General features: G+C 38.5%; 1 protein-coding gene across 1 annotated transcript in view; it reads left to right on the top strand.

Moving 5' to 3' along the window:
- The first annotated feature begins 2,251 nt into the window (after window positions 1–2,251).
- Window positions 2,252–23,614, top strand: part of NBAS (NBAS subunit of NRZ tethering complex) — a 183,653-nt gene continuing 162,290 nt past the window's right edge. Inside the window, exons 1-11 of the mRNA XM_056342886.1 lie at window positions 2,252–2,590; window positions 7,643–7,697; window positions 8,276–8,312; window positions 10,030–10,107; window positions 11,129–11,176; window positions 12,315–12,358; window positions 12,702–12,835; window positions 13,600–13,733; window positions 13,851–13,949; window positions 21,693–21,831; window positions 22,624–22,689. Of these exons, the coding sequence (XP_056198861.1) occupies window positions 2,447–2,590; window positions 7,643–7,697; window positions 8,276–8,312; window positions 10,030–10,107; window positions 11,129–11,176; window positions 12,315–12,358; window positions 12,702–12,835; window positions 13,600–13,733; window positions 13,851–13,949; window positions 21,693–21,831; window positions 22,624–22,689 (978 nt within the window). The 5' untranslated portion in view covers window positions 2,252–2,446. The remainder of the gene's footprint in view (window positions 2,591–7,642; window positions 7,698–8,275; window positions 8,313–10,029; window positions 10,108–11,128; window positions 11,177–12,314; window positions 12,359–12,701; window positions 12,836–13,599; window positions 13,734–13,850; window positions 13,950–21,692; window positions 21,832–22,623; window positions 22,690–23,614) is intronic.

The following is a 23,614-nucleotide window of genomic DNA, read 5'->3' as shown; positions in this document are numbered from 1 at the left end:
TATGCAGAGAGAAATACAGCAGGTATTTTATAACTTTAGTACCAGGCCGTTTGCATCACAGTGTCTTCTTGTACATTAATAATTTCTTTGGGAGTACCTGAATTTTATGTGCTTACTTTCACTATTATTCGCTATATCTGTCAATCATTATTTTGCTTGCTTTTGGGTAAGTGACAAATCTGATAATTTTTAAAAACAGAGATATGAATAATCTACAGATTAGACCATGAATCTGAGAAAATCACAGTAGGCAGACCATGATATCAATACATCGTACTGCTTGTTGGCGTGGCACCCAGAGTGTAATTTACTACAAATCTCCCACAAGCATTTGGAATTTACAGACAGGAGGTGATACTTAGCCATTGCTTTACAAGTTACATCGTCAAATACAGTTAAAGAAAAATTAAGCAAAGAGACAGCCAGAAAACGTTTTTTCCCTTGGTAATTGTTTCTTCCTGAAGTGTTTCCCAAGTACCCAACACAGCTTTCACATTGTCCTGAATCCCTAGTTTCAGAATTTAATTTTTAGTTTAACCTAATTCTAGGCTGCACAGCTGCCTACAGGACTAAAAGGCTACTAAACACAAGCTAAATTTAGAGCACAGAAGCAGAAGTGATAGGGTGTGAGATAATTTTCTTTCAATATTACAAACGCTTTATAAAGTCGCAGGAAAGAGACTTAAACCTCAGTACTTTCATAGTAACTTATAAACAGGCTTATTTTTACCTGTGTGAGAGACCTCAGCTCTATGAGCGCAAATATTTGTAGGACTGAAATATTTAGCTCTACATAGTGTCATTAAGCTTGGAAGAAAAATTTGTGAGAAAAATGTCACTTTTGCTTTTTTTCCTGTGGGAGAGGGGGATAGAGAATGTCTGAAGAGAGATGTGTGAGAGGAGTGCAGAGAATGTCTGACCATTACTGATGGAAGATAAGAGAGAGGGGGATAGAGAATGTCTGAAGAGAGATGTATGAGAGGAGGATGGAGAATGTCTGATCTGGCAGGAGATGAGAGAACAGCTGGGTGTTGTGAAGGAGAGTTAAGAAAGATAAACATGGTTATCTAGTAGCAAATAGGTGTCCGTAGGACAAGGCCTCAAGGACAAGAGTCCAAGTACTGTTAGCCTGATGAATAGAGACATGTTAGAACTTGTGGGGCACAAGCCCTGGGAACAAAGGAGCAAGCTAACCGCAGACTCTTGAGCCCTTGCAGTTGAGATGGCAACCAGATGGACAAAGAGGAACAAGTAGCCAGACAAGGGAACGGATAGTGCTGATAAGGAACTCTGTTAATCACGAAAGTCAGGTAGGAAGAAAACCCCTAATCTTAGAATAGAAATTGTTGCTATGACAAGGTAAACTAATCAGTTTTTATTGTTTTAACAGTGTGCCTTAAATGTCAACCAATCAGTGTTTTTTACGCTTAAGATTTAACCAATCAGTGTGTAAGATGTAGAAGGTAGAAATGTATATAATTGTAAGAAAATCACTAATAAACTGACATCTTGCTTGCATCAAGCTGCGTCCCGTCTCATCATTCACCGCAGGTGTCTGCATGCTTATAGTGATATATAGCTATATAACTGCATGAATGGTTTCTGCTGTGAGCTTGGTAGTACTTACAGCTGGAATTTGTATCTGGGCTCAGAGATATAAATATGAGCTTCTCTGTACAGTAAGGTGACCCTGGTTACACCCACAACTGGAGTCCGTGCCTTCATAGGCCATGTTCGCCCCCATTAGTTTTTCCCTATTCGGTCAGGGTTTAATTAGCACACTCCGGCCTTGCCCACATCAGGAGTTCCTTGCCCTAAGTTTTCTCAGTATCAGCCTTCTGGACAGCTGGCACAGGGCTGCAGTGGCAGGTGTGTCCCCGGCCAGGCCCGCTGAGGGGGCTGCGCCAGCCAGCGGGGCCGCCATGCCGGCAGGGTGGCCCCGGTGGCTCCTTACCACCGGGCACTGGTGGGTGCTGGATAGAAGGCCTCCGGGGCCCCCTGGGGCAGCAGGCAAGCTGTGGATCTCCAGGGTTGTTTGTATATGCTCTCTATAGGTGTACACCATATGTCGTATGCGGTAGCTGCCTCTTTTTGTTTCTTGCCCCTAAAGTGCGTGCCACCCCTTGAGGCTTAGAGGGGAGGTTGAGGTCTGCCGAGCTGCCGGCCCTCAGGGCGGCGGCTGAGGCGGGGAGGGCTTCCTTGGCCTCGCTGCCCGGCCCTCCGCTTCGAGCTTCCCCCGCAGCAGCTGCCATCTCAGCGCTCCGCACCCGCTCGGGCGGGGAAGGCACCGGTCTCTGGCCCCGACGCGAGGCGAGAAGCGGGGCGCGGCGCCGCCGCCGAAAGAGTTAACGGCCGCCGGGCCCAGGCAGCTGCCGGGCGTTACTAGTTTGGCCTCCGCCGGGCGCCGTCGCTGCTGCGGCGCTGGGAGGGCGGGGAGCAGGCCAGCATGGCCGCTGCCGGCGGGGAGCGGGGCGAAGCGGTGCCGAGAGAGGAGGGGATGTTCGGTGCCGTCGAGGAGGAGGACGGGAAGGGCAATATCCTGTACGACCTGCTGGTTAACACCGAGTGGCCTCCGGAGACGGAGGTGCAGGTGTGTGTCGCCGCGGCGTGGCCGGGCTGCGGGTGAGGTGACCGGCCACGTAGGCGCGGGCGGGGGTGGCGGCTGTGGCGGGGGGAGGCCGCCCGCCCTGGGGGCCGCGGGGCCGGGCCGTAGCCCCGGGGAGGCTCGCCGGGCTGCCCGCTCCGTTCCTGATGGGCACAGGAGCGGGGAGGGCAGCAGAGGCAAGCACTGAAGGGGCTCCGTGCGGTCATCCTGCCCCTGACGTGGTCTCGTCGCTTGGTTCCCGCGTTGTCACCCTCGCCTCTGCCGCCCGAGATGCCTCTGAGCTTTTCCTGCTCGTGGCCCGTGAGCAGTGTGTGTCAGGTTTTGCTGTTCAGCTGACGGGAGGGAAGCCGTGAGGGGTCTCATCTCCAGCAAAGAGCTGTGCTGAGAGCAGTGGAAGCTGTCCTGGTGCAAGCGAGGTCTGTACTGAGCTTAGTTTGCATGAGGAGAACCACATCCCTCTCTAGACCTGTGCATCGCAGTGGTTTCACCTGTGTTTTCACAAGTGGGTTAAAAAGGAGAACTGTATCACAGTGTATCCACAAGGCACACAGACTGATGCCAAAGCTGAAAAGATGAGAAAATGTCATTCTTGTATTAAAATTTTTGTTTGCTTCTGTCTGCTCTTCTTTATGGGTCAGTGGAAAAGCTAAAAAGCTCTTTCATCTTTGCTTTTTGGTCTTTTATCCTGTGATACGCTGAACTAGCTGCCTCTATGTCTGCTCTTGTCTGATTTGGACATGGAATATGCAAGCAATATGGTTTTCTTTCTTGTAGGAACTTTCAAGTCCGCTGCTGCTGTTAATGCATTTCCCACTAAAAGTACTTTATGAATGTATTTTAACAAAGTTTTATGCTTTATGAGAACATCTGAACAGAGAAGATGTAAAAAATTACAGGTGGAAGAATGTACCTATTATAATTACTAAAGCCATTCTCATAAAAATATGTTTTTGTTTATCAGAAAGTGATTTTGTTTGTTTCTCTTGATCTGTAAGTCCTCAGTTGCAGTAACAGGTATGGGTGTTTGGAAAATATTACTGTGGTGTAACCAATTGCTAACTTTATAGATTATTCAGATAGGTGAGTAGACAGATACACCTATTTTTATTTAACTGGCTTCTGAGAGATGGTAAATTGTGTTTGTTTCTAGCAACATATGAAAGCAATTTATATGTCTGTAAACTGTGAGGAGGACTTCGGTGTGCTGGCATGAGACTGGTTCTACCAACTATGTAAAGGGGGCACACTTCTGACAAGTATCCCTTCTCTTCAGCTGCCATTAGTATGGAAGTTGTATGGTTAGTTGATTAAAAACCAATTAGTCTGAGAAACAATCATGTTGTTTCATTTCCTTTTCTTGAGTGGTCATCCTAGTGCTCATGTACCAAGTGGGGTGAATAATGTTTCAGTCAAAGCTGAGTGAAGTGTGAGACCTCCCTTCAGTGGCAGCGTGTGGGTATGCTGATATAAAGTAATTGTGGAACCACAGTCTTGGGATCCTCATCTGCTCTGATAGAATTTCTATGCATTGTAGAATTCTGCTTGTGAACTTCAGCAAATGGTACAGGGTATTTTAAACTTTGTATTTCTTGCCCGTTTACTTTATTTTCAAGATAATTCCCATCTTCAATGGCAGAAATAGGAAGGCTGAAAATGTTATGTTATGTAATTTGTTTGGATTTACATTCCTGAGAACTGTCAGTAGCCAAGGTCACTTCTGATACTCTTTTTACAATTTTAGTGGGAAATTGATTTTACACAGACATAATAGGCAAACAAATTATTTTCTCAGTATGATTCTGGTTTTACCTTAAGGTTGCTTTAGCAATGATATTATTTAGGTGATTGTGACTTTCCTTTTGGAACATGTCTCTTTAAATCCTGGTTTAGTCACACTTTTCAGAAGAAGTCACAGAACACTCCCTGCATTACTTCTGTAGAACTGAATGGTTTGGAATGGTTGAGGTGAGGAACAGCAGGAAGGGAAAAAGGAAGTTGACTGCTGCAATGGGAAATGAATTAAGTGTCTTCCTACGCAGTCACCTAGGATACAAAACAAGGCCTTAGAACAGACTTTTCACAGGGCTCTATTGACTTTGTTTTAATTTTCTATTATCTCATTTGGGATGATGCATTTTTAATTGCACAGTGCTGAGCACTTAACGACTGTAATTATGTCTGTTGGAGGATGAGCCCTGTGATGAACATGTAAAGTCAGGTTAAATTCAAGACACTGATAAAATTGGCATGGATTTCTTAAGTTGGAACCCTAAATTAGCTTTACTTTTAGTTCTTGTTAGTATTCGTATTCACCTGTATTGTGTTTCCCAATAAGGTTTTATGGGTTTTGTTTGTTTGATTGGGTGTTGTTTTTTGTTTTTTGGTTTTTTTTTTAGGTGGTGGGGTGGGTGGAAATAACAGTTATTTGTAAAGGACACATGCAAGGAACTAACAAGGCCAGACAAGAGTGGTGTGGAAATCAAGCAGTCTGTGTTCAACGTAGTGATGTGATTGTATCTAATGTACTGTTTGGGAACCCTGAAACATATAATGAGAATAAAAGGAATCAAGACAGTAGTTGATCAATGAAAATAGTGAACGAGGCAGTGGTTGCAGGGGAGGACTTAAGGAATCATTTGTGGAAATACAGGCAGGCTGAACTTTTCTCCAGTAGACAAGTACTGTCTGTCTTCTGAAATGTATCAAATGTATCACTTGACTCTGTGAGCATTTTTCATTGCCATCTCATATTCTGAGATTTCCGCAACACCCCCTGCCCCCTATAACCTTGCTGTGTGTGCAACAAAATACAAAACTAAGTGGGTGTCTTGTCAGTGAGGAAGTTAGTTAGGTTTTATTACTGGTATGCTCTAGTGAAGGAGACTTTGAAGTTGTTTTCCCTAATGGGAATGAATTAAAAAAGAAATACAGCAGATCTAGTAGCTACTGCTGTTGCTGAGGTGCTAGGAATAAATGATGAAAAATAAAATTCAGGTCTTCAGAGTGTAATAGTAAATCAGCTTTGTGAAGGGTTTAACTTGTAGAATAGGAGCCTGTAGTTTAGGCTCAGGGGTGGACCCTAACAATATTTAAAAAAAAAAAATTAAGTAGGTATAAGTCATTTTTGGAAATATTTTTGCTGAGAACTTTTGTTAAAGGTTTTGGATTAAGAGGCTCTGCTGTTAACCTCCCTAAGAAACTGCAGCTTTCCCTGGGGTATTATGATAGCTGTAAGAAATAATTTATACTCTCACTTATTTTGCTGTAATGCCTGGTTATTGCCTGGTTGATCAACCTGAATTGGAACACTACCTATTAGTACAGCTGTGTTGGCTTCTTACATGTTCTGAGGTGACAGCCTGATTACTTGAAAGGCTGTTTCTGTACTGCAAACTTTGCATATAGAACTTCTAATCTTTACTTCAGTAACTTAAATTTGGGAGCTGTTGCGGTTTAACCCTAGCTGGCAACTAAGTATCAGATGGCTGCTTGTTCACTCTCCCCTTCCCCCTCCGGGATAGGGAGGAGGATCAGAAAAAGGTAAAAAGTGTGGGTTGAGATAAGAACAGTTTATTAATTGAAATAATAATAATAGCAACAATAGCAATAATAATTGTAATGAAGAGGAGAGGGAGAGAGAGCAACAAAACCCAGAAGAAAAAGAGATGCACAACACAACTGCTCACCACTCACTGACCAATGCCCAGCCAGTCCCTGAGCAGTGACTGGCAGCTCCCGGCCAACTCCCCTCAGTTTATATACTGAGCATAATGTTCTACGGTATGGAATATCCCTTTGGCTAGTTTGGGTCAGCTGTTCTGGCCCTGCTGCCTCTTGGCTTCTTGTTTGCCTGCTCACTGGCAGCACATGGGAAACTGAAAAGTCCTTGACTGAGAGTAAGTACTGCTTAACACATGGGTGTTTTTGTTATTGCTGTCAACACTATTCTCAGACTAAATCCAAAACACAGCACTGTACCAGCTACTAAGAAGAAAATTAATTCTGTTCCAGCCAAAACAAGGAGTCCACATTTTTTTTTTTTTTTTAATATAGACATACTCTGGAATGTTGCTGTTCTATAAATTGGATTCAGAGGTCTGAATATTTCAGTTAACAAGTAATGATCTGCTGTATGTATTCTATACTGAAGGGAGGAGGAAATTCATTCATTATGTACTCTAATGCTCAGTTTATGGTGCTCTAATATTTTCACTAGAAAAGTATAAGCATGACTGCTTATTTTGAAGATTTGTGTGTGATGCCTTCCTTACTGCTCATCTTTATTGTCTTCTCAGTTTAATCCCTTTTTCTTACTTTTTTTATTGGCAAATAATTTTGCCCTTTCATATAGGTAAGAATATACATGCTATGTTTTCTATTTCTTTTTTTCTGTTGTTGGAGAGTGCTTTCATTTATATAGAGTGTAGTTGTTCACCTCTGTCTTAAGTAAGCAGGAGTGCTGGAAGGGCTATGTGAGATGATACAGAGCAGAGGTGCTGATTTGAGTGGCTGTGTTACCTAGTACAGATTGACATAAAATGAATTTTTCTTCAGAAGTTCTTTGCTTTTCTTAATATTTCTGAAACTTTAATGGACAGTCTTTATTATGTAGCTTAGCAGTTACATATTAGTGTAATACATTGAACACCAATTGCTTTGACTTCTGGACATTACAGATCAATCTGGTATTTGTTTGGCATGGAAAGAATGATTTTATAATACCTCACAGGAGAACATCATCAGAAATCATTATCTATTGGTACTTCCCAAAGGTCAAGGCAAAGCTGAATCAATAGACAGTATGTAGTATGTTTGGTTTATTGCATTTTGGCACTTAAAAGATCTGGTTCTATAGCGTGTTCTAGCTTCTTATGCAGTTAAATTACTCACTATATGAAGTTGTGAGTAATAGAAAATACGTAAGGAACTTGCAGGCTAGCAAACAACTTTAAATTTAGTCAGTGAATATGCGTAGGAATGTTGTATTTAAGTTAAAATGTGTAACATAGTGTTTGACCATTATTGTTGTAATTGCAGCCAAGAGGCAACAGAAAACATGGTGCATCATTTATCATCAGTAGAGCAATTACAGGTAAATATGACTTGTTCTTATGTTTGTGACTGGTAAGAATGGTGTGTGGATTGCTTGCAAAATTTACAATTTCTGTACTTTAGGGTGGCTGGTGTAATGGAAATAGAGTGCAGGGTGTGCTTTCAGGAAGACGTTTTCTGATTATTGATACTGTTATTTTGGTGAGCTTTCTTGTCTCTGTTAGCTTGGGAAAAACTTCTAAACCTTACATCTAAGAAGTTTAGAAGCTGTGTTGTTTTTTGCAAAATGTCGAGCTTTTTTTCTCTACCAGCTCTTGCATTGGGCTATTTGTTAAGGAAGCTTTAAATTCAGATTATATTCAACACTTGGTTTATGCAGTAACTGAATTGCATTTTCACACAGTAGGAATTTCTCTTAGAATTTCCAGAAAAGTGTAGCAATATTCTTTTAATCTGCCATTTATATTTACTCTAATGTAAGAATTCATTGGTCAAAGATAGAGGGTTTTTCTGTTAATACCTTTTTCTTTTGTGAGATTTCTGAGATTCTGTGTACAGTGAACTGGAAAGTGTTGTAAAACTGCTAGAAATGAAATTTTTGCCTTATTTCCATTGTAGGTCCTGCATTGTTTCTGCTTCGGTATGTCTGGTACAGGTAGGTTTGAAAATAGTGCTGAATCTTTTTATTTGGTAATATTTTTATAGCTTTTTGATTTGATGAAAAGTTATTTTAAATACAGTAAACTTGAACACTTGTTTAGAGTATTGTCCAAGCAATGCTTAGAATATTCTCTTTTCATAAGTTTAAGTTGGCTTTTTACTTTTATCAGAAGCCTAAGTAAACTTGCAGTTGGAACAGCATCTTTCTCAAAACATGTATTTGGCCTTCCCACTCCCAGGTGACATATTGCAAGTGAAGCTAGTTTGGTTTTTTTTCTCTTTTTTTCCTCCTTAGGCCTCAGTGATAGGTATGATGGCATGGCAGAATTTGCTTCCTTTGAGTAATAATTCAGATATTTTTTTTTTTTCCCCACGACAATGTCAACTGTCATACAAAAAGCTGGATAACTAGTTGAGCAACACTCATGCCATTTATAAATTTAACTTCTGATTCAAAAGGCACTTAAATGGTCTCAAACATATTGGGGTAAATACGGTGCTCCTGGAGAATTTTCAGCTCTATGGTTATACTACTCTGTTGGTACACTTGGCAGGTTTGAAGATACCAGTTCTCCCTTTCTAGGGGTATTCTGTTGGCTTTGGGATGTATAGAGAAAGGGACACTTAATGTGATCCTTGTGAAGCAGTACTATACTTGATTTCAACAGACAGTGCTGTTTTCTGTGTTGTTGGTGTCATACTTTATTTTGTGCCTCCTCCCTCTCCTTTTTTCTTGGGGATGGGGTGGGGTGTTTATGGGCTGTATAACATCATACCAACCTAGCTGTAAGGATTCAGTTGCAGAAATTAACTTATTTTTCTTCCCACCCCCCCTCCCCCCAGTAGTCATATTTAAAGTCTGATTTTTAACTTTTAAGATTTATTCTATTTGCTATTTTAATGTATTTAATAAGTGTTGTGAGGGAGCTCAGGAGGCCTCTAGTTTAAAGTCCTGCTAAAAGCAGGGAGAACATTGAATTCAGACTAGGTTTCTTAGGGCTCTGTCCAGCTAGGTCTTGAAAACCTTAGAGGACAGAGATCCCAAAGACTCTCTCTGCAGCCTGTTGCAGTGCCTGGCTAGTCTTCATGGTGAAGAATTCTCTTCCTTATGTCAGCTTGGAACATCCTCTGTTTTAGGGTCATAGAATTATTTAGGTTGGAAAGGACCTCTAAGATCATCAAGTTCAACCATTGATCTAACACTGCTAAGCCCACCAGAGGGTTAATCACGGCTTCTTGTGCTCCCATCACACACTTCAGTGGCTTCCATCTTCATGATAACCTCCTAGATATCAGAGAGCTGCTGTTTAGTCCCCCGAAGCTTTCTCTTCGCCATTGTAAACAAGTACAATTCCCTCAGTATATCCTTGTAGGGAGAGTGCTCGGGTCCCCCTGAGCATGTTGTTGGCCCTCCAGTTTATTGGTGTTCTTCTTGTAATGGACACATACACACACAGCTGGCTGCTGACCAGAGTATAGTGTGGTGAGTAAATAGTCAATTCCCTTAATATCTGCCTTTGTACTGTTAATATAAACAAGAGTGTTGTTAGCCTTTTTCGTTGGTAGGGTGCAGTGTTGATTCATGATCAGTTACTAAAACCTTCCAGGTGATTGATGGTTGCCTTAAAGCTAAGTCATCTGGCATGTGTATCTCAGGTACTGCTTTTGTTAGGGGTATGTTCTGATTTAGTCTAATGTTTTTGTTATTTCAGCCCTGCAAAGTTTTCTCTGCCCACTGGACTGGTTCGTCTAGTTAATAAGCAGATCAACTGGCACCTAGTACTTGCAAGGTAACCAGCCTACATGCTTTTTCATTTTTGGCAGGAGTGAAGACATTAATGTTTCCTCTCCTCCCCCCACCATCCCCATTGGTAGCAATGCTGAGTTAATACTGTGCTAAGATAGTGTTATTCTTTTTGGTCAGGAGAAATACTGGAGGCTTTCACAGGTAGCCTTGGGAAAGAAAAGTCAGTCTGCTCTGTGGGGACTTCCATGCTGCTTTCCTTCATTTAATGCATCTCTCACTCAGGTCTGAATGTCCCTCTAACTTCTGAGCCAAAGTGGCTTGCAGTGCAGTAGTTGACAAACTCAAGTGATCAGTTTAAGACCTCTAAATCAGCAGGATACATAATATAAATTGTTTATCTTAAATTGCCCTCAAGACTTACCTGCTATTTTATGTATAGAGAAGTGAGTTCCAAGGCTAGAACCAGCTGTTCTGCAGTAACTTGATCAGCATCAGTGAGATCACTGGCTTTTAAAAATAAGCATAAATATATACAGAAAAATAGTTAAATGACATGAAGACATGTTTTAGTTTATTATATATTATTACTGAATATGATCATTGGTTCAGCAAGAGCTCTGTGCTGTTGAGATGGTGATTCTTTGAGGGGAGTGATGAGCTCTTTTGATGCACAGCATGCCAGTTGCAATGTGGCATGTCAGGTACAAAGACTGGAGGTCTGCTCCTAAGGAGGCAATGTAACTTACTGAAGTGTGGTAGTTGTTTATTCCAGAAAACGCAATACATAGGTTTAAATATTTCTGTTATAAAATTATCCATAAGCAACATCTGATTCTGAAATTCCCTGTGGCAAGCTTTTAGACATTTTTTCTGTTTTCTTAGTGCCACTAAAAAAGAGTGGCAGATACATTTCGGTGATATGAGAGGAACCTTATTATAGTGCTGATTTTTTTTTTTTTTTATATCTAACCTTACAGAAAGGTTAAAAAGAGCTCTGATGCACATTTTGTAAGGACTGGACTGGACTTCAAATGAACTTTCACACCTGTGTTTTTCTCTTTCAGCAATGGTAAATTGTTGGCAGTTGTTCAAGACCAATGTGTAGAAATCAGGTAACTTAGTATTACCTACAACTTCATGACTACAGTTGTGGAGTTCTAAGACACTGTTTCTATTCATGTACTAATCATACTTTAAAAGATTTTCCTGGTGTGTGGTTTTTTTTTTAATGCTATATATTGTGAACGTAGTCTATGGAATAATCATAAAACATATTATCACTTAGAAAGCAGAAACCTTCTGTTTCTTCTTAGTCCTTGGCTGTTTTCTATTTAAAAAAACCACCACAACAAAACCTCTCTCAACCCCCCCCCCCCCCCCATAATTATAAATGTTACATAGCTTTATATAAACGTCTACCTGTGTATCTCTTTTTGCAAAATTAATGAAGATGCTTCAAAATACTAACCCCAAGTCAACTAACCCCAAATCATGGTCGTTCTAACCTTTGCTTTTCTGTTCCCCCTAGAAATTATCTCCTAATAAATGGGGCAAGGAGCTAGTATTCTGCTTCTCTGTAGAGAAGCTGGCATGTATAATACTTCACCTTATTTTACAAGTTATGTGGATTGCTGTAAAGGCTGATGCTTTCCCTTTTTCTTCTGCTCTCTAACAACAAGCTCTCCTTTGCCCACTCAAGAACACATTTAGCTGTAGAATGGATCTTGATTGAGTGTGTTTACTTGTTTCACAAAAATCCATTTGCTAGAAGGTCAGACCTTCTATTTATATGTAAAAGAAGCAAGTGTATGAAAATTGTTCAATCAGAAGTGGTGTGAACACCATAAATGTCAGCTTATAGACTGTAAAATAAATCTTGTGTTTCAAGTGTATTAAGTATATTCTTGCATTGTTTCTAAAATTGTAGCATAGAGAATACAGACTAGGTTTTTTTTTCTGAAGTTACATACTGAAGTTCTGAAATGCTGCTGTCCTATTTTGAACAGCATTACTACTAAATGAAGGATATTACTATTTATGTGTTGGGAGGATGTTTTCTAAAATGCTATTGTTATTTACTGCAGCTGCCTAAGGGTGAAGGCTACTGTGCCTCTTTGAACAAGTACTTAAATGCATGCAGGCCTTTGAATTTTGCACTTGGAGTATTTTTATAGTGTTCTGTTTATTCTGGAATATTGAATAGTGGTTTTATTTTTTCTTATTTAAATCCATCGGAGTCTTTTTCTGCAGGTCTGCAAAAGATGACTTTGGATCCATAGTTGGAAAATGTCAAGGTGGTGTTGGTTTACGTTAAAGAAAATGTTGTAACTTCTTAAAAGCACTGGCAAGAATCTCTTGATTTTGCTTTGTGACTAGCTCCATTACCCTCCCTCCCCCTCTTCTTCTCATAATGATTAACATATAAAAGCTGAATCTGAAATGAAATGGTAGTTAAAATTAATGGGTTTGGGAGATGCAGCAGGTGTTGGCGGTGGTGTGGGGTTTTTCTTTTTTCTTCTCTGAAATAAGCTTGTAATGATGGTAAGCGCCCTGCATTTTTTGATGCAGTTGACTTTGTTCTGTTTAAAGGACTATATTTATATTCAGCTTTTTAATAACTTTCTTCCTTTTTCATAGTGCCAAAGGATCCTAACCCTCAGTGGAGGAGGGTGGCATGGAGTCATGATTGTACGTTGCTTGCTTATGCTGAAAGCACTGGAACAGTGAGAGTGTTTGACCTAATGGGTAGCGAGCTTTTGGTCATTTCACCGGTAGGTGCTCTCTTATATTAAATATGAATGTAGCAGAACTTTTTGTAAGGATAAAGGGTAGTTTCCACTCTTAAGCCTTTTTTAATCATGGCTTATTTTGGTACAAAGGCTTACAGTATGAGTACCTTGCACAAATGTACTACAGTGAAGTGTTTATCATATGATGGCTATATTATAGTTAAACTGAAGTCTTGTAGCACTCACAAAGTGTATTCTTTGCGCTGTTGTATCTAGGCAGAATCTTCATCTTTCTTTTTGTTAGAATTGTGGCAGATCTGCAGGTACATCAGATTGTGGAAGTATAGAATGACCTAATTACCATGTGTGCATATATCATTAAAATTTGTAGTACTATTACAAATCTGCAGTTTATATGCAGAGTCACTTATATGTCAAGAAATATTGCTGATGGAGCAATATGAGGATTTTGTTTTCTTGGTATGAGAATAGTTAGTTGCTATTGGCTTGTTCCACATAATATATTTTATTTTGCATATTCAAAGATTGTATTAATTTGTAATTAATTTGGGAAGGTAGCTCAAGTGTATTTCCTTAATATATTGTCTTTGCAGACTTTATAATAATAATATTTATTTAAATTGAAGGTAAAAGGAAGTGTATTTTGTTAGTAATACAAACTGAAATTTTATTTTTTAATATGTTTTTATACAATAAATTCCTAGTTCTTTTGGCATTTAATATTTTTTTTTCTTTTTCCCTAAATCCCTTTCTCTCTCAATGTGTCTCTGCATTTTTGGGTAAAGACAGCAAGTTTTCCAGGAGATTTGAGTTATGCCATTGCTGGACTGATTTTTCTAGAATATAAAGCAAGTGCCCAATGGTCAGCTGAACTGCTTGTTGTTAATTATCGTGGAGAACTGAGAAGTTACCTTGTAAGGTAAGCATGCATTTTGACTTCCTTTGAGGAGGCACAGTGAATTTCAAAGAAATTCTTTCCACACATTATAAAGAAAATAAATCTGAAATAGTATGTTATTTTTCTTCCCATACTTAGTGTTGGAACAAATCAAGGCTTTCAAGAAAGTCATAGTTTCAGCTTTAGCAGCCATTATGCCCATGGAATAACTGCTGTCATTTATCATCCTGGTCACAGGTAAGTGTTCTGTTCGCTACCTGCCAACAAAATGGAAATGATGAACAGAAGTGGCAAAATAAATATTGAAGTGTGTTGGATAAGGAGGGAGAGAAAAAAATAATCTATTTTACAATTGGTATTTAGTGAATTAGTAATAACAAGTCATGTATCTTACCTATGGAGGAAGCCCTGGTTGGTGATCTCACTCAACTTGATTTTCATTATTGCATTAGTAATGTCCTTTTCTGTTCAAGTACCTTGCATAAGCAGCATTTTTTAGGATGTCAGGAGTAGCTTCAGAAGATGGTTTTGAATTTGATGGGGGGTAAAGGCTGGTGTATAGGTTGGTTGGTTTTTTTTTCCCTGTCTGGATTTGACTGCTGGATTTGTTGGGCAGCCCATTTTCCCTAGTGTTCTGGCTGGAACTGCCAGGATTTGGTATTTGGAGTTGTCTTGTGATGCATTTTTTTTTTTCTATTAGTAATGTATTGCGTACAGATAACATACTTGAAAGGTGGACTAGTTGACTGCCTGCTCTTGAACCAGATGTAGGTGGAATAGGTTCTGGTTGGCCAATTATGTTAAATATGTGCCTGCCTTTTTAATATCTACTTGTTCTATTGCAAGATAAACTCGGCAAATTATTTTTCTACTTCTCTTCAGTTGTAGGGACTAAACTTCCTTCTAGATATGTCTTCTATTAGATCTTATAGAACTGAACTAGTCGTGCACTATGTTGTATCACTTCATTGTTTTAAACAGAAATTAGGCTTGGCTATAGAATACCAGAAAAAAATCGCTGTTTAAAAACTTTATCTCATTCTTCAATGCTAAGTGAGCTGTCCTGTTTATCTTAGAAAAAAAATAATTCGTGAGAAGCAGTGTTCTTCTAGCTTGTTACTTTGAGAGATTAATTTTGAGTGGTTTTTTTTCTTTCTACCTAGTTCATATCTCTTAATTCCACATAATTAATATTCAGTATACAAAATATAGAGTTTTGAGGTAATAGGTGTGGGTTATGGAGCTTTGGTAGTGCTATCTGACCAGACAACAGAACCTACTCATCCTTTTATTTGAGCAGACCAGGGTTAATGGTTCTTGAGACTTGTTTCCAAAGTTATCTTTTCTGCTTGTAATATTAGGAAGTAGATTGATTTTAACAGTGAGTGTTGCAAAGAATATCGATTAATATTCAAAGTATGGTCAAATAATTATTCTGACAATTATAATAGATGGATGGGCTTGCCTTTCATTTTTGGTGCATTTCTGAGTAAATGATGTCAGAACTGTTAATAGGTTCATCCATTATAAGAGTTTAACAAGAAAATATACAGAAAATCAGCTGCTGTAGTTGTCAGCCAGATAATATGGATATTGCTTTGTGTATGCTTCTTGCCTTAGAGTTTTAAAAGAGGAGAGAGGAAAGAGGAAAAAGTTTCTTGTTTTCCTGATTTCCTCTCACCTCCAAGAGAAGTAATAGCTTTGGTTTTCCTACTACTCTTAAAAGATATTAGGTTAATGTTTTTAGAACTTGATATTAGTGTGAAGTAAAAGCAGGAGAAAATGCTGGCTTTGTGCTTAGAATAGCTTATTCAGAATGTTAGTAATTAAAGTTATATTTTTATGGAAGCTTATGGTTGGCGTGGTGTTGTTGTTGTTTTCTATATTCCATATTTGTTAGGGACAGAAATGCCCTTTCCTTACATGAAAACGTGATTATATCTGCTGCTGAAATAGTAAGTTTGCATGATGTGTCGCATACACATTCAGGAATTACTTGTTTTTACCAGGAAATACCATGATGCATTCCATGAAAACAGAAAGTTGGGTAGAGTCCCCTGTGATTGTAGTATCTCCTCCTAAGTGCAGCCACTTTAGTGCAGCTTAGTAAAGTTGAAAAATTGGTACTTGAAAGAATGTACAAGTGGATGGAAAGTAGAAAGAACTGATGTTTTGCCCTTCATGTAGGCAGGTTTATTCTGTTTTGAACTTACTCTGTGGTAGAGGACTTCTATCTGACAGTAAAGAACTCTAAATTCATGAGCAGAGTCTTTTGCTGAAATTGTCATTATCCAGCAAAATCCCAGGAGTTGAAGGGAGGCAGTTTCCTTATATTGTATATTCAAGGAAATTGTAAATACATATGAACTCTTCCAAGTTTTCACTTTCAGTAATTTGAACTTTGATCACTTAGCACAAAGTGACAAAGGTGAACTTACATTGTCTTGCATTTCATTTAGTTTCAAATCGTGAAGTTATACTGGTCTATCTCCACTGTGAGCCTTGACTTACTGCTCTCTATATTGCCATATATTTGCTCGTTACCTATTACAGTGCAATAAAATAGCACTAAAGAACTTAATATGCTTAATTTTGTCAACTAGATGTATGATAATTGCAAAGAGAATATGTCAGTAGGGCATGTATCAGAGTCTGTAGGAAAACTTGAAACAATAGCGTTGGGAAAAAGTCTAATAATGAGTTTCACTGCTCTTGAAAAGTGTTATATACCTTAATTTAGATGCCTAAATTAATGTTGGTGTTTTCATCTAATCTGGACTTCACCTATGATGGAATTTATGGTGCACTGTAGTTAACAAAACTTAGAATTTTGTCTGCCTCTGTGAGCTCTTTGTAGGCACTAACAGAAGGTTCAACACCAGCTTATTTTGAGTATCTTAATCTGGAGCTGAATGTCTTACTTCAGGGTTATCTGCCATTGTTACAAAAAATGTTTGTTACTAGAGCCTGAAATTTGTGATGACTATAGGAGATAAAAGGTTTTAGAATCAGTTGGAATTTGCTTGTTGTAACAAAGCTGATGAATGAAGAAATGTGTAGAAGTCTCAAGTTTTTCTTGGGTGTCTCCATTGAACTTGCTGTTATTGAGGCCAGCATTAATTATACTAGCTATTTTCAGCTCAACTTACAACCTTTGAAATGAAGTACACTTGAGGTATTGCAAGGGCAGCCATTTTTATGAGACTGAAGAACTTATGGAGATAATCTAATCCATTCCCCTTCATAGCAGGGACCACTAGAACAGGTTGCTTGCAGCCATATACCTGCAGTCCAAGCACTTGCACATCTGTATCCTCTCCTAGGAGGATGGTCTGATGTGTGGGGGTAGCTGCTCCAGTTGGGTGCTGGGACTGAGCCTGGCGGTGCTTCACCACAATTGCAGAGAACATGTTCAGAGTTTCTAGCCATGATTTTCTGCAAATCGCTGCACAAAATACTTGGCTGTGCTCTAGGTCTGGCACTTACATAAGTCTTTTTCTAGGACTTGTTGAAAGGGTTCCTAACCCTTACTGATCAGGAGTCAGCTGGAACAAAAGCTCAAAGCACCCTTTGATCAGAAACAGTTGGCAGACCTTGTTAAAACCTAGAGCTTGTTAGGTAGCTCTTCCTGGCAATGGCAGGCGTTGTGAAGTTCCTCAAAGGCTTCCCAGGAGTCCTGTGATGATTCCAGGAGTATGTAGAAGACTAAGCAGATCTAGAAATGGAGCCCAGAAATTGCTGCACAAACTGCTGCTTGCTAGCTGTGGCATGTGTAGAGAATACATGCAAGAATAAATATTATTTGGGTTTTTAACACTTTAAGTACTAAAGGATGTTGCGTTGACCTTGATTTCCATAGCAGCATGATAGAAAGGAAAGTTTTATTTACAGAGTTACTATTAAGTGTCATATATTAAAGTGGCTTTGTGACCTATCTGGAGTGGCATAAAACTACAGCTGATACAATGGGATTTAAGAACCCAAGTATTTGGCCAGGAAAAGTAGTTTTTTAAATTACTGAGACAAAAAAAAAAAGTTGTTGGCATGGTATCTGTTTCTTCAGACTGAGACTAACTTAAAAAAAAAAAAAAAGTAAATGGGGGAAAATAAACCCCTCTCCTGTTGCTGTTTCCAGTCTACCTGTCACCTTGTTATTTTGGAGTCATCTCCTGTCTAGTCCTGAAAAAATAATTGGTAAACAAGGCCAGATCTTTGCTGAGGCTCTCAGGAGTACCTTTCATTTTCTTTTGATGTCAGTGTTGTTATTCATCTTAATAGTTTCTGTCCCTGCTGTTGTATTTTGCTCTCTGAAAAGCTTTTTAAATTTTTAAGTACGTGCTGCCCTGATGAATTTCTCTGCAGTCCTGAGAGAAGGCTTTTTGTCTTGAGGTTGTGTGTTTTGTGCGTATCTAAACTGATATGACATCTTCATTCCAGCTGTCATTGGGTTTCATTTATCCTAAAAAATATTTCTGAATTATAAATACATTGCACTGCATGTGACAATTTTTCTGAAATTTCTTTGAAAAGATTTATCTTGATGGAGTTTTTGAGAGCTAGTTTAGGCAGTTTTGGAGCTCTTGCTGTCACTATTATTGACAGTTCTTCTCTTTGTCTTTGTGCTACTATTTGTCTCACAGTCACCCCTGGCACAGTTCGGTCAATTGTAATTGAGTTTGTCACTGCTGCTGTTGCAACATGCCAGTGAATTAAAAATTTCAATGGAAGTTGAAGCTTATGGGAGAATTCATGTGCCTATGGATGGACAGGACTATAGAGAAATTAATATTCCAAAGGATTGTGCCAGCTGTGTTGTGGCAAATTCATGCAGTTCTTGTTTACTGATTTTTGGTTTTTATTTTTTTTTTAAAGCTTTCCCCAAGAAAGCCTGCAAAAGAGACACATCAAACTCATTTTCTATGCTAAAAAAAAGTTAGGACATTGATCACTTAGTGTCACACAGATCATTATGCATAGATCTTGCCAATATCTTCCCATGTTTTAAGATATGTTTTCATGATATTGGACTGTGCGCTCAGATGTTTGGGTACCCAAACGTTTTTATTCTGGGCTAGCTAAAATGGACGTAAACTGCATTGTTTGCAATTGGACATAAACTGGATCATACCCCTACAACAGGGTAGATAAAGTATTTTGCCCTGAACCCTATTGGTGCTATTACAAGGAATTTCATGTGGTGCGCTATGTCTGTGCTGAAAACTTGGGTTTTTTTGGGTTGGTTTGGTTTTTTTATATGTGGTATGTGCTGCAAGATACTTGAAAACTTACTACTTTTTTTTTGTTTTTAACTGAAGTTCCTCAGAAGAATGATAGCACATCTAAACAATGGCTTTTGTACAAGTTGGGGGCAGCTCTTTTCTTCTTTGGTTAGTGGCAGCATGTCAAGCTTCTCTGATAGAACAATTGTAGGCAGAGGAAAGTTGCAGGAAAAGGTCAGGGAGAAAGAAAATAAAAAGATATGCAGAAGGGATATTTAATTGGATTGTTAGCAGCGTGGATTATTAATTGGATGACACTTAATATGTGAAATTTTTCTCTTCCCAAATGTGTTTTTCCCCCAGTAAGCAGCAGAAAATTTGGTATTAAAATATTTTGTGTAGTTCTGAGAACTACGTTGTTTATTGGTGGCTGTACCTTGTGTTTTTCCATGTTCCTGAAGGACTGATGTTCTTTCCAAGCCTTCCTTGGTGAAAGTCACTTTCTTCATGAAAGAATAGCAAACTGTTCAAGTAGTTTATAGGATTTGCTGTCGTCCCAAAGTTGAATGAAATTAAACTTGCTTTGTTGTCCTGCTTATTGTTTCTGATTTAATTTCCTCAGTTGCTTGAATATGGAATTACTTAAATACTCTGGTTTTCAATGTCTGCCTTTTCATTATTGTTACTTTTAACCAACCCCAGTACTTTCTTTTTGAGTCCTGGTACCAGAGATATCCTCAGATCAAGCTTGTGCTTGGTATGACTTCCAGAACAAAGTGCTATTACTAGTATTTTGTGTTAAAGTGGTGTCTTTGTATGTTCCTCTGAGTTCCTGTCCAGATACTTAGTTGAATTGCCCAACTAGTTGACCAGAATAAGCCACCAGATGAAAACCAAACAGTTGTGTTGATTGGAAACTGTTAAAATGTAGAGCAACTTGGGTTCATTTAAGATCTGAAGTTTGTCACGTAAGAGGCTTAATGCAGTCATATTACTAGCTCGTTCAGGAAAGATGTGTTCACTGTAGGAATTCTTTGGTATTTTAACAATGGGACTGCTGTGCTTACTGAGCGACAGTAGTATTCTCTGTTTAACAAGTAGCTTTTATGATGAAGCTGCTTCTGCAATCTCCATAATGCTGAAGTACAGTTCTCCCTTGCTGCTGTGTCTAATGCCATGTTCTGCTAATTGTTCTTATCTGCATAACCCAGTTGCTTTGTTAAGTATCTACAGGAAAGCTATGATAGGTGAGTTTTGTCTGCTTTTCTCCTGTGTTACTACTACAAAAAATGTATGCTAATTACTCAAGAAGCACGTTTGCTGGTCAGGTTACCAGTTTTAAGGGGTCTGAAATATGATCTGCGCTACTCATGGTAGATTTCCTTGACTTTCATAGGAATCCATTTGTTCCTTAAATAATATGATAGTTTTTTCTTGGAAGAAGGAAGAAGAAACCACTGTGTCATGGATGCACAGCCAGAGCAATTTACATGCTCTAAAGTTAAAGAACACCACCTTAAGAAAGAAATAATGACTCTTAGCTGTGCTATGCTTTACTTTCTGATCATAAGAACAATGTAAAATTACCTATTCTTCTGTTAATTATGGTATACTGAGAGTCTCCTATTGCTGTTTTTGAGAAAAATAGTGAAAGTGATTCCTGTTTTGCTGGCTTAGGCAACTCTTTACATTACAAAACAACTAAAACTCTTTAAGAACCTGAACAGACTGTGAGCATCCGTGGTATAAATCATCTTGCTGTATATTTCTGAATAGCTTGAAACCTGGGAATGTTAAATATGTTCTGCTGACCTGTTAAAGGGGATTAAATGGGGAAGGATTTATTTTTTCCCTTTTTTCTTCTTTTTTTCTTTCAGTTGACTTTTGCAGATAATGCTTTGGAATACACTCAGATCGCAGCTGAGAGCTATATGACTGTCAGCCACTAGGTGGCAGAGCATCTCAAGAGTAATGCAGAGATTGAAAATTGATAAAGGAGTGTTCTCAGGGCTGAACTCCTGGCTCTTCCAATCTGTGCCTTTTTTGCAGATACTTTACTTTTTGATGGGTTGTTCACTGAAATGATGCTTCCAAACAGACCTGTTAGTTTTTGTCAGAGCAGTTATCAGTTAAATATAAAACTCCTTGCTAATAAAGTGAGTTTCAAGGGAAAATATTTTGATACATTTTAGTGGTAATTAGCAATGATTGTAAGGCTTCCCTCAAAGTTCTTAAAATGTCATCTACTGCATGTAACAAAACTATTGCATGCACATTTATAATCAGTAGGGTGGCTTTAGAAAAGAAAATTGGAAAACCTTGATGCGTTAAATTCTTCAATAAAAGAGAAATAGCTTTAGTACCACATCTGAATAAGTGGAAACCTAATAGTTAAACAGAATGACCACAGCTTTTCATAAGCTTAAGCTGTAATTGTTAGCATTCCTTGTGGGTAAGGAGAAGCTCAAATTTGTAGCCAGACGTATTTTGTTTTAAATGTTGGGAATTGGGCCCTATTTGGAAAGCAAATAACAAAATAACAAAAAAAAACCCCACCAAGTGTTACTCAGGTAATATTTAAGTCTTTTTAAACTTCAGGGTGTTTATTCACAGACAAAGCTTATTGGGGCTGTTGGGTATCAGTCTTTTTGTTACTGCAAGCAAACTGCTCTAGTTTTGTCTTAAGACAATTACCCCCCCCCCCCCCCCCCCCGTTTATGTGGCAGTATATAAAACCATAATATGTCTTTGTATTTTACAGACTTCTCCTTGTAGGAGGCTGTGAAATGGATGAAGATGGAGTATCTAAAGCAACTGGTTGTGGGATATCTGCTTGGAGAGTTCTGTCAGGCTCTCCCCATTATAAACAGGTCACTAGTTATGAAGATGATGTTAGAACAGTAAGTATGTTTCCTTGTTTTACTGGATGAATATTGCCACCAATAGAATTATCTAATTGGAAGTTCAATATTAATCTCTTTTTGAAAGAAGAATTTAAGGCAATATTTTATTGTTTTGTAAGCTACGATGTAAGTTATATCTTCCCTCTCAGCATCAGTCTATCTTTGCTTTTTCTGTAGTATGTTTTGAACTTTTAAGTTCTTGATTATCACTTGTGGTTTAAAAAACAAACAAACAAACTAAAGACACAACAAAAATGGTAGTGTGGAAATAAACAATCTCCTTTGTTGTTTACTGGGATATGTTACATGTCTTTGCTGGAAAAAACTCCAGTTATTTTTGTCTTTTTGTTACTTCATAACAAAAGGCAGCGCGCCTGAAATAAATGTTTCCGTTTAAGTCTGACTCTTGACATCTTTTGCTTCTAGTATAAGTAAATGTTTTATTTGGTAACAGCTGCTGTGTGGATAAAGTGCAATCAATCTACAGTATACTGAGATAAATTCCAATATTTGCTCTTATATAGGAATTGCTTAGTATTAAAAGTGAGCTGTTAATTTCACTGCACATGGGTAGTGCTTTTCTGTGGCATGATACATACCTGATGAAATGGGCAAAGTTATACAAACTGGGGTTTACTATCCTTGCATTATTTTGAAGTAGGCTGTATTAAGGAAGTTTAAAGAAACCTGCATAGTTGTTTTAGTACTTTAGATATGACTTTGGTTTTGGTACATAAAAAAATGTATGAGATTGTCTCTCATTGTGTGATGTGTTTCTGTTGTTTACAGGCACAGAGAAGAGGATTATTAAGGATTATGAATTTAAAATTTTACAGCAGGCGGGGAACAGAACAGGTATTAAAGTCTAGGTCTACCTCAGAAATGTTTTTTACTAACACAATTGACTATTAATGACTGCCTGAGAGACCGATTGAAACTAGTTTTTAATTTATGCAACTTAAGAATTAAGATTTCTATAATACGTATCAAAAATAATAAGCTTTTAGCAGTAAATGGAGTAGCTTGCCATTTATTTGGCTTTTAAAAAAAATCCAGTTAATTCATCTGCTGAAGCTTGAATCTTTTATTTTCAGCATACTGACAGGAACAGGTCTAGAGATGTAGAGTTCAATATTAAATGTAAATTTTTTTCAGAAAGGAAGGTATAAAAAGCCTCCTAGTTATTTGTTCATGAATGTAATGATAATAGCATGTTAGATGTGTTGCATGTTCTACAAGAGGAGAGTGAATTGTGATGATGTTTCTCAAATACGTGCCCAAGAGAGAAATAAGAGGAACAAACCTCAGCCTTTTTCACTACCCCACTTCAACTAGAAGGCAAAATAAAAATCCCTTACCTTACAACCCAAAATTCTCATACAGTGTTGGGAAGAAAAAATGAGTGGATTCAAACTAATGATTGATGGCTTAAATAGGGCAGACACAAAGACTGGAATTTTACAGTCTGTTATGAGATACTATTGAAATATTTTGCTAAGTAGCTTCAGAGGTTTGTTGTGGGTCACATTTCTGCTACCAAGATGCACGCGAACCTAATGAAATTGCTGATCAGAATCTATTTGTTCTTAACAAAGCCTGGGTATGGGTCTTGTATTCTCCTTTCCTCTGAATGAGTGAGTGTGAAATATTGTCATCCTGAGGTGCAGGTGTGTGCTTTTTATATTTCTAAGGCTTTGCACACAGTGCTGTGGCTTTCTTCTGTATGACTGAGGAGCTACCTGTGCGGTACTGCACCCACCTTCTCCTATCTCTTGTCTAC

This window comes from Falco biarmicus, chromosome 6 (assembly GCF_023638135.1).
Source record: "Falco biarmicus isolate bFalBia1 chromosome 6, bFalBia1.pri, whole genome shotgun sequence".
Taxonomy (NCBI): Eukaryota; Metazoa; Chordata; class Aves; order Falconiformes; family Falconidae; genus Falco; species Falco biarmicus.
This window is presented reverse-complemented; position numbering and strand designations above follow the sequence as displayed.